Source organism: Rhopilema esculentum, chromosome 16, assembly GCF_057945365.1.
Source record: "Rhopilema esculentum isolate cy_ngs chromosome 16, ASM5794536v1, whole genome shotgun sequence".
NCBI lineage: Eukaryota > Metazoa > Cnidaria > Scyphozoa > Rhizostomeae > Rhizostomatidae > Rhopilema > Rhopilema esculentum.
The window spans coordinates 13,418,402-13,429,134 of NC_142830.1; the positions used below are offsets into that span (position 1 = coordinate 13,418,402).

A 10,733-nucleotide genomic window follows, 5' to 3' on the forward strand; every position below is an offset into this window, starting at 1 on the left:
TTTTTGCTTAAGTTCATACAGTCATATTTAAGTTGATTTTTTTACCCTCGTTTACCCTCGTTGATTTTACCCTCGTTTAGCTCTTTCGTATTTAAGTTGATTTTTTTCTCCCCTGTAATTATACCAAAGATGACTCTAGCCAGAGTCGAAACGTCTAGTTTAATTTAATGGACTTATCGTAATGAAATTGCCTAAATTGGAATTGTCATAATGTCTTAATAGATTTGTCTTGATTGGAATTGTCCACGATGTAACAAGAAGCTGACGAATACATAATGTCTTTTTTCTTCGTCGTCATACTGGTTATAAATTTTATTTTTAAGCTGCGTTTTCCGAAATCTCAATACAGTCATATATTGTTATAGATTAAATAGGAGCTGAGTATGAGAATTTTAATATAATCTAAAAGTGAATAACCATCACTTAATCAAAATAAGTCTGAGCTCCATAAGGTGAATGGTTTTTAATGGTTTTTACCCTTTGAAATAGTCATCTTTGATAAAGATTTAACATAAGTAGATGGTTGGCTTTGTAATATCCGCTTAATTGAACTGATAAAAAAATATCTCTATCAATAAACTGATCTGATACTAATACCAAATTTATTGGGGAGGATAGGGGGGGGGACGAATATTGGACTGACAAAATAAGTAGAGCCTCTATTTAGTCTAGCTTTTAATTCAACCAAGGGTACGATAAGTAGAGTATTTTTTTCTCTGAATAATAAAGTATTTAAGCTCTACAATTTGTGCGTGTATAAGTAATTAACAGTTGAAAAGATACATAGATTAGGCAACATGCTCTAAGTAGACTTGCTTTGCAATGAAAACTTTTCTCAATGCAGGATTCTTCAAATCATACGATATCTGAAACCAGTAAGCAGGATTTTAACTTAAAACACAGAAAGAGCATAGACTTTGTTCTCCATACATTCCTCACTCATGACATATTCTTTTTATGACCGACCTCTCTTTTCTATAGTTTTGTGTTTCGATCGGTTATCAGGGGTCGTTTTTGGCGAACCTGGATAAATCGCCAATCTTTCAACTGATACCCAGTAAGATTCAATGTCCCATAATGCTTTTTAATCGTCAGATTGACGACCTATTAATCTTCCCGCAATCCTGTTTGCTCTTTTTCCACTATTTAGTTAAAGTTGCCAGTTATATTACCACTCAGAAAGCTGATCGTACTTAAATAGTGATTTTATGGCTATGTAATCGTTTTCACCCGAATTCTGCTATTAATGATAACCAATATGACAAATTTTTCAAACTTAATTTCTTTTATATTCTTTATGTTATAATCAGTCATCTTTACTCTTTTTAGCCTCTTGTTCCTTTCTTAAAGGAGGAGTGAAGAGTACTGTCAGTATAGAGTGAAGGGAAATACGTAATTTATAGATCGATCATCATAGTAATCATGATCATTGTTACATTTATTATCAGAGTTATAACTTTGCAAAGGGGAGGGCTCCAACACGCAAGGTCTGCATCGTAATAACGAGAAGAATATTAGTTTACATAAAGTATTAATGAAATGTAATCAAAATTTGGTTATGATATTTCATTTAAAGATGTTTCAGCGAAATTCAATTTCTTTACAGCTCTTTTCCACTGCATTTTCGTACGTATGTGCTCAACGTGGCTTGAGTTGAGCGATCTAGATTCGACAAAAAGATTATGAAATCCTGGAGATAAGTCCTGGAAAGACATACATTGTTGATAGGTGTCAATTTTCCATTGATGAATGACATATGAAAGAGAGACCTTAAATATGTTCGTTCAGCTAAATTCCGTCTTAGTCTAGATAGAATTATCGAGGTCGAAGGTTAGACACAAAAAGGTTTAAATCAGAGAAGTCTTTAACCGAGCAGTAATTTAGAGTCCAGCTGACAGCAACTACACGGCAAAATGGAAAGAGGCATGAAATTTTCAGTGCTTAGAACGGCAGTACTGATTTTGTTTATGACAATTGAGTTGAAAGAAGCATATAGAATTGGAGAGGAGAGGAAGGAAATTGCATTCAGGAAAAACAAGGATCTTCTCCACACAGCACCTTGCAGTGGGTGCAATAAAGACTCTAATGCGATCCGGACACAGTACCATTTGTTGCGGATAAAAGAGAGAATACAAGAAGCTCTTGGAATTGCCTCGGGTGAACCAGCCACAAATCTAACCGCCCCCAGTGGCTCTTTTTTAAGTCGGGTTGAAGATCTTATGTTTTCGCGTACACAGGGTGAACTGCTTCAGCCAACAACAGCAGAAAGGCAAATATTGCTTGGCGAAACAGGTGAATTATTTTACTCACATTCTGTTTTTCACCAATCTAGTTGATTATAATACTTATAAACTTACTATTGGGACATGTAGCTTAACCAGGATATGATAACTAAAATTTATATTGAGTTCACAACAAGAAAATTTTCATATCGTTGGTTGAGAAGTCCTGTTTTTTTTCACTTTTTGAGCAAAATAAATCATATTGATCTAACATCGTATCATTGTAGAAAACATCAGATTACGGCCTGAAACTGGCTTTCATAATAGTTTTGTCAAATCTGTAAATCAAGGCGGACGAAAGACATAGTAACTACCCGAGGCGGCAATATGGTTGCTTCCATTTCCCTGGAAAATGCACTCTTTGAGCAAATTTACTACAGCAATTCATCTAATCCTATTGAAATTTTTTTATACTTTAGCAAACAAATTGACAGTAGATAAAAACCGTCGTCTTGAAAAATACCATGTTACTTCTAGAGCTAGGTGAAAAGCAGCACTGGTTGTCAATTTAGATCCCTCTTTCCATCTTAGCATGCCTTTTGAATGTTAAGAAAAACTGAACTTCATTGTGACTTGCAGTTGACGCTCCTGCCGAGAAGCTTTAGGGGAATGAACATAAGGTACAATTTACTTACAGAGGGCCTGGATTTGTGGATGTAGTGCCAACAAGGAATCTTCAAATCATTAACGCTTAGTTTGATTACCTTCCTTCATGTCAAGGAATATCATATCTAACCATAGGAACAACTGCTTTTAGCGTTTCTTCAACTGAGCAGGTTTTACCTGAAATTTCCTACTGAGAAACTATTAGGGGGTGTGACACCCCCGCAACCCTCCCCTGGTCGCGACGCCCCTGGTACAGAGAAATAGGAGCAATTTTAAAGGCTGGGTTTTGAGTTCTAATATATAAGTTTAAGTGTTGTTCCATTTTTGAATTTCCGGAAAACGAGTCACTTAAATTTACATAATGAAAATCTACTTAGAAAATCTATTTAGATATTCTTCTGATGCATTTAAAATATTTGATACGCATTATATTTGACACTTTTAATTCATTTGGTAGAACTAGCGAATCCAGATAGGATAATCTAGTCAATCTCGTGTCATAGACATCGCGGGGTTTTGACTGTATCAGCCAATCACAGTTCGCCTAGGGTCAGGGAACTCATTCCTGCGAATATGACATACAGAAAAGCATGTTCCCTAGTGGATTCGCTATGTCCATCGTCCGCGCTAATTGGTTTGGTCTCAAATGAATTTTAAACCCGCAAGATTGTGTGAATGTTAAACTGTTTTTAATCCATCCGTATATCGCATGACACTTATGCCGTTTATTCACATTGATTAGGAGTGCACCAAGTGGTGTCATTGCTTTCTGGGTTAAAGAGGAAATGTCGTCAGAAATTTTCCCAATGTTTCACGAAACAAATCATCACAGATAAGGCCAAGCTGGTAAATTCTTAGGCGTCAAAGATCTATTTTGAGTTTAAGACAGGAGGAAGACACTTGAAAATTGTCACGAAAATGCTGTTTTGCTTTCCCTGAACTCCATTTCAAGCTCAAATTCCAAAAGGGACCTTTACTGATAAATTTCATGCAACATTTCTCTCAAATTATCAAATCTTTCTTGCAAATTCTTTCTTCACATTCTCCGTCAAATCAGAACAGCCTTTCCTGGAGAATCAGTCATCCAAGAAGTCGTGTTCATACTGTGAATGGTGACTGGAAAAACCACACGCAAATAAGATACAGATGTATTCTATTGCATCACATTTCTGAAAACCCTTGACATTTTAAGTCAGACTAGAGTGTATTTTATCTAAGAATAGAGATTCGACTTTTTCTGCCACGCCTCATTCAAATAAGCCAGTCACGAGTTTCTGCCATGCTTCTTGGCGTAATTTGACGTAGTGGAGTCAAAGCCCTCTTAATAATGACCTATTATTTTAAAGACCTGTCACAACATGGCAAATCTAGGTTCAGCTATATATCTCACATCAACTCTTTTTCTATAAGAACAATTTTATAAGAACACGAGCCGTAAAACTTGGTCGAAAGTAGAGAAAAAATTAAGAACAACAGTAAAGAACAGCTGAGGCTAGCTACTGTAACATGCAATTTTGAACAACGTTTTATCTCAATAGTGAGGATTTTTAACCATGTGTTGGTGCTTTTTCGATGAATATTTAAGCTTGTTGGCAAATATTGTATCACTCAATTTGTTGGCAAATGAGGTCTGAAAAGTTCTCTAGAGCGAAAAGCTAGCAATCGCATACTTACACCCTATTATTGATTTAAGAAAAAATTAAGAACAATCCAGCCTCAGATTTTCGAAGAAATTAAGAAAAGTCGGTCTGAACTTGAATTTAGTAGTTCTAATAAAAAAGAGTGTTTTTGTACTTTTGGCTGGACGTACCCAACCGTATCCATTATCTCGTTACAAAACGTCACCATCACTCTCGTTTTCGAGTTAACGTACAGTAAATCCAAACATCAATGGTTATTCATAATTCCACTCATTTTCATCATCATAATACTATAGACAATCGTTTTGAAGTTGTGAATCTTCATTTAATTGCTAAAAATATCTTCTGGATCAATTCGATGTAAAAGGCAGAATCTTTTAGCAATTTTCATCGTTGAAGTTCACAATAACAAGAAAAGCAAATACGTCGTTTTATCCAAGTAAAAAAACACTACAATAATAAGGTAGTATTAAAAGCATAACTATAAAGCCATAATTTCATAGTTTCTTTAAAGATTCATAATCTTTTCAGTCTCTTATTTATTCTTTTTACATAGGATCATTATGCCAAAGCAATTGAAATTTTGATTGACAAATCTTTTTTTATTTTTAAAGGTAACAGCAATAGTAAATTGCCTAGCACAAAAACAAAAATTTGAATATCATTTCATCAACTTTTTATCGAAAGGATAATATTCCGAGTAGACTAGGCATTAGATATTAAGCTCAAAGAGACTTTACTTTAATTTTAAAACCTTTCTATCAAACTTTACTTATCACGCGCAGAAATAATTGTTTACCTGTCTGTCACAAAGTGCTCGATCATGTACAGGCAGAGCTGTACGTGCCTTTTGCGTATAGTAAAGGTTCAAAGTTGTCTCTCTGAGTTTCACTTTTAATGCGAAAATAAAGCATCAATGTTCTGGATCACTAAGATGATAGTTTAGGAGTAGCAACGCAGGACCCTATTGCTTATTACAGCAAAAACGTATTCCACACACTTATATAAACAGATCTTTATGAGAAAAAACATAAGAAACAAAATGTGCGTCTAAATGCTTGAGATCATTTCAGAAGCATTAACAGTACTTTCAGCATTGAACAACTGAAATTTGCATGCTCGGCAAATTGGTGTCATGAAAAGCTGCTTCATTGTAAAGCTTTCATATATCGAGGCCGTCTTGTAATGCAGCTTTTAACTGTCGATGTTGTGTTATGATGAAGCATTCTTAAGCTATTTTATTTTGAAGCTGTCCTATGTTAAAGCTGTTTTTTTAACTATATCTTATTTTTCAGCTTTTATAGCTTGAAGCAATTTTATGTTGAAGCTATCTTAGTTTGAAGTAGCCCTATTTTAAGGCTGCCTAATTATGAATGTCTCTTATGTTGAAGCTGTCCTATTTTTAAGTTTTATTTTTTGGAGTCTTTCTTATTTCGAAGCTGTTTTACTTGAAAACTGTCTTATTTTTAATACGCCTTATGCTGAAGCTGTCCTATTTTTAAGTTTTATTTTTTGGAGTCTTTCTTATTTCGAAGCTGTTTTACTTGAAAACTGTCTTATTTTTAATACGCCTTATGCTGAAGCTGTCTTATTTTTCAGTTGCCTTATTTGGAAGCTGTCTTATTTTCAATAAGCCTTATGCTTAAGCTGTCTTATTTTTCACCTGCCTTATTTGGAAGCTGTCTTGTTTTCAATAAGCCTTATGTTGAAGTTGTCTTATTTTTCAGTTGCCTTATTTGGAAGCTGTCTTATTTTTAATAAGCCTTATGCTTAAGCTGTCTTATTTTTCACTTGCCTTATTTGGAAGCTGTCTTATTTTCAATAAGCCTTATGCTTAAGCTGTCTTATTTTTCACCTGCCTTATTTGGAAGCTGTCTTATTTTTAATAAGCCTTATGCTTAAGCTGTCTTATTTTTCAGTTGCCTTATTTGGAAGCTGTTTTATTTTCAATAAGCCTTATGCTTAAGCTGTCTTATTTTTCACTTGCCTTATTTGGAAGCTGTCTTGTTTTCAATAAGCCTTATGTTGAAGCTGTCTTATTTTTCACTTGCCTTATTTGTAAGCTGCCTTATTTTCAATATGCCTATTTTTGAAGCTGTATTTTTTTCAAATTTGCCTCATTTGGAAGCTATCTTATTTTAAAAATGCTTTTGTTGAAGCTGTCTTATTTTCAAGCTGTCTAGCTTTTAATTTGTCTTTAATTGAATCTGTCTAATTTTGAAGCTCTTTTTTTAAGGTAGTTTCATTGACTGCTGCTTCCACATAGACAAACGAAATATGGAAAATATGAAATACTTTCGGCTGCTATGAAATATCTATGAACATGATTAATTGTATAGATGAAAGATTGACATAACAAATTTAATAATATTTCTTTTCTAGAAGCATCCAATTTCAAAAGCCAGATTGAAAGTTTGCTATTCAAAATTCCGCTGGATTCGCGAATTTCTGATTCGAGTCTTGTTCTGGCGGAATTGTGGCTGCCTGCTACATTGGCGCAAGAGGAATGTGACTTAAAGATAAAAGTTGGATTCAAAAATAGGTTCTTCCAACTTTTCACAATGCCTGTTTCAACCAAACGACTTTTGCAAGTCAAGAAACCAGACGGTTGGATAGCTCTGTCGCTATCAGATAAAATGAAACAATATGTTAAGTCCAGAGCAGGAGGAGTTCTGAAAATCTATGGAGCAAAGTTGATATTAGAGATGCAATTTCCAAAGAAGGATTTGCCAGATAGGAACTCGAATAATAAGCCCTTCATGGTGATAGAATTTCTCAAGAGTACTAAAAGGCGACAGCGAAGAGGTGTGGAGTGCAACCAAGGAAGAAAGTCAGTTTGCTGCAGAGAGAGATTGACGGTTAGATTTGCTGACATAGGCCTATCACATCGTATCATCGAGCCAAGGCAGTTTGAAGCTTACCATTGTGTAGGGACATGCGGAGCGTACAGCAGAAGTGACACGACAAGAGTTGAAATTGTCAAATACATGATGAGCAGCATGCGAAAACGAAATGAAAAAACGGACCATATTAAGTTCTGTTGCACTGCTGCAAAAACTTCACCACAGAAACTCCTTTACTACAACAATGATAAGACAAAGATCCTTACAAGGATGCTAGATGGCCTCATTGTTGACGAGTGCGATTGTCTCTAGTAAGCAGACTATCACCAATGTCCACTGTGGCTGCGTAAACAGAGTCAGCAACAATGTGAATCTCTGGACATGAGAAGAGTACTTCTAGATCGATTCACGTTGATTTAAGAATGGGAATCGAGCAGCACTTGAGTAAAAACGAAACATGACTTGCATGGTAGAATTCATGTTTCAAAGAACGCAAAAAATAATGAGGCTTTACCTCAGTGCGTGAAAATAGAAAAATTCCCGTTTTTTAATGGTTATTTGACAGACAGCATCAAGTAAAAGTAGTTATATTTTCTAAGCAGAGGATGTCTCGCGCCATTTAAATGATGTTGCAGAGAACTATACTTATTATTGATAAGGATGTGAGTGCCGAAATTATAATAATTTGCTACTTTTCAGGTTAAAGAGAGTGCTAGAATTTGCCCATCTTGTTTCTATATCCATTGAATGTCCAATTTTACTTATCAATTTATGAACCTTACTGATGCAAATTTTACAAAATGTTGAAGGCCTAGGCCATTTTTATAAAAACCTTTGCAGAGAAATACAGCCGATTGCTAAGATTTATGATATGCCCCACAAAAACGCCTCATAAGTATCACGGTTATTTGGGACTTTGAAGATGTTTTTGGAGCCTTGTCTACAAATCACTGATAGAAATAAAATTTCTGGAAAACTTGTTATGCAGTCATCCTTTGAACTGTGTTGTTTAAGAAAATATCACGATGATCGGGCATTAAATGAATGTTGAACTTGGCTATATTGTACCCAAACATGGATTGAAAGTAAAAAGTGATGCCTGATTGGCTCTATGTCGACCAATCAGTGTCCGCTAATCTCTGTAGTGAATGACATGTTATTTCAACAAAAACCAAGAAGTGAGAATAAAAATAACTAAAAATTCCAAACGCCATAGGAAAATGACTTGGCTTTTGATGGCAACTATTACGCTTACTCGAGATGCAAATAACTCTAAACCTTACGACAAACGCACCTCTTTAATCTGTGGAGTTTTGTGTACCAAACAGGCTTGAGCGATTAGAAAGCTTTGCATGAATTTCTTTGAGTTTCATTTTCTTCTTGATAAACTTTAACTCAGACCGATTCATTTTCATCTGTATTGTCAGAAAGTTATCTAAGGTAATTTTGTTAAGGATTTCAGAATATCGAGACACTTAAAATATCTGTCTTTTAGTAAAATTAAATAATTGGCTTGCTTAGATAATTATGTTTTGACCTCTATGTTTTGTAACTTGTTGTTTTCACAAAGTAATTTAAGTTTTTGCCTCAGACCAGAGAAGTTAATATTTAAGATCAGTCTGACACAACCTCTTTAAAGGTGGTGAATTTTCTGACGGCTTAAGCAATTTCAATTTGCTTCAAGTACTGGCAACTATTTTGAACGTTATAATTTTTTTCTTCTTGTGAGCTGAGCTGATGGTTCCATTCATTGCATCATTTTTTCAGCTTATTTATCATAGGGTATTTTGCGTTTAAGCCTAAATAATTTATTCTAACTTTTGGCATGGTAGCCATAGGGCCTGTGTTAACATTGGCCATGTTGAGAGTCTGTTCTGATTGCAATGTTTTCATGATCAATTCCAGAAATTCTTTATCGTGTGTCTCTTTGTGCAAAAACTGACGAACCCATATCTCTTTCAGGACAGTCAGAACTGGTAAGGTAGAAGGGAAATTTGACCCCTCTCTGATAATTTCTAGATATGTTTATATATATTTTTATAAATGCAGTTTCGGTGTTAGTGCCCTTATTAAAGACGAAAATGCTAACTTTTTACTGACAGTCAAATAAGATCCACCAAATAATACGCAATTATTATGAAGAATTTTTTGGTTATCTACTTCATTAACATAACAAATGATGATATAATATGATTCATATGGGCTGGGCAAATACCATAATTGTGTTTTGGCAACTGACGTCAAAAGTACGAGCTACGTAAATTGATATCTTATTGATATCTACTAAGGTAGAAGAATACCAGCCAGATCATAAGCATCCAATATGATGTTTACAGAAATACTAGAGTAGTATTGAAGGCTATTAGATTAGAACAAAAAGAGCGCCTTCAAAACCATCTTGCATCTCATTGTACCGTTCTGTCATTAATCTTTGACCACCCCTTTCCTATGGTATATAAAATGTGGACCACAGCTCCATGCAACATACCCATATCTTAGCAACTCCCTTACAACGCGAAAAAACTTATCTAAATGGAACATTACTCAGTTGTCTGATTGCTCTTTTTGCCATATGCCAAAAACATTACTTCACATTGTTGCAGGCCTGGAAACATACCACGAAGAAGAACGTTACACGTTGCGACATAGCTCTGCATTAAACGTCGTAGCAAAGTCTTTCTAAGCTTTACCTAGTTGCTTTCCTTACGTAGATCTTTCAGGTTATCTCACCCTCTATCATAACAGAAGACTCTTTCGTCCTGATTTACTTCTAGTCACTTGTGAAAATCGCCTTCTCATACCGGAGCTCCAAACTATCCAACTTAACTGTCCGTACTACCTATTACATTTGCTGCCGCAAAAAAAGTCTTGGAATAATCCTGAACTTCTTCAATTCTAACGGTCTCTGCTCCTGACAACTTCTGAAAACAAACACACTTTTTCCTTTATTTTTCTCAATTTTTGTTTGTTTGTGCTTGTAATAGTCTTTTTCTTTGTAAACCCTGGCTAGAGAATTGGTAATTACCTTTGTAATAGGGAAATTTGTAACTGTAGTTTTAATTGAATTGAAAATGAAAAATTTCCAAAAATGTTGTTCGTGAATAGATTTATCTAATGTAAGATAAGTTTCTAGTTAAAATGTTTATACCAGACAAGTCTATTAGGCAAATCCTATGTGAAAAGAGGTTTTGTTTTGAAAGCCTTACTTTTATTGAAGTCCAGAATATAAAGAGAATTTAGCGACAATAGAGTTTTTGCTATATGTATTCGTAATTCTGTAACACTCTTACCTATCAAGTTCTTTACACCTAAAGAGTGTCGGGGAAAATTAATTTAGTAAAATGCATTATGACCATTCAGAC

General features: G+C 34.8%; 1 protein-coding gene across 1 annotated transcript; it reads left to right on the plus strand.

Annotated features, from left to right (window-relative positions):
* Positions 1-1,785: 1,785 nt before the first annotated feature.
* Positions 1,786-9,286, plus strand: LOC135682541 (uncharacterized). Its single transcript, XM_065197475.2, has 2 exons — positions 1,786-2,292; positions 6,911-9,286. Exons 1-2 carry the CDS (start codon positions 1,914-1,916, stop codon positions 7,681-7,683), a joined length of 1,152 nt encoding a protein of 383 aa, XP_065053547.2. The 5' UTR covers positions 1,786-1,913; the 3' UTR covers positions 7,684-9,286.
* Positions 9,287-10,733: the final 1,447 nt, after the last annotated feature.

Excerpts from the sequence above, each read along its gene's own strand:
- LOC135682541 (XM_065197475.2), top strand. The coding sequence starts at position 1,914 with ATGGAAAGAGGCATGAAATTTTCAGTGCTTAGAACGGCAGTACTGATT. Across the intron at positions 2,293-6,910 it reads AATATTGCTTGGCGAAACAG|AAGCATCCAATTTCAAAAGC; the intron begins GTGAATTATTTT and ends TTTCTTTTCTAG.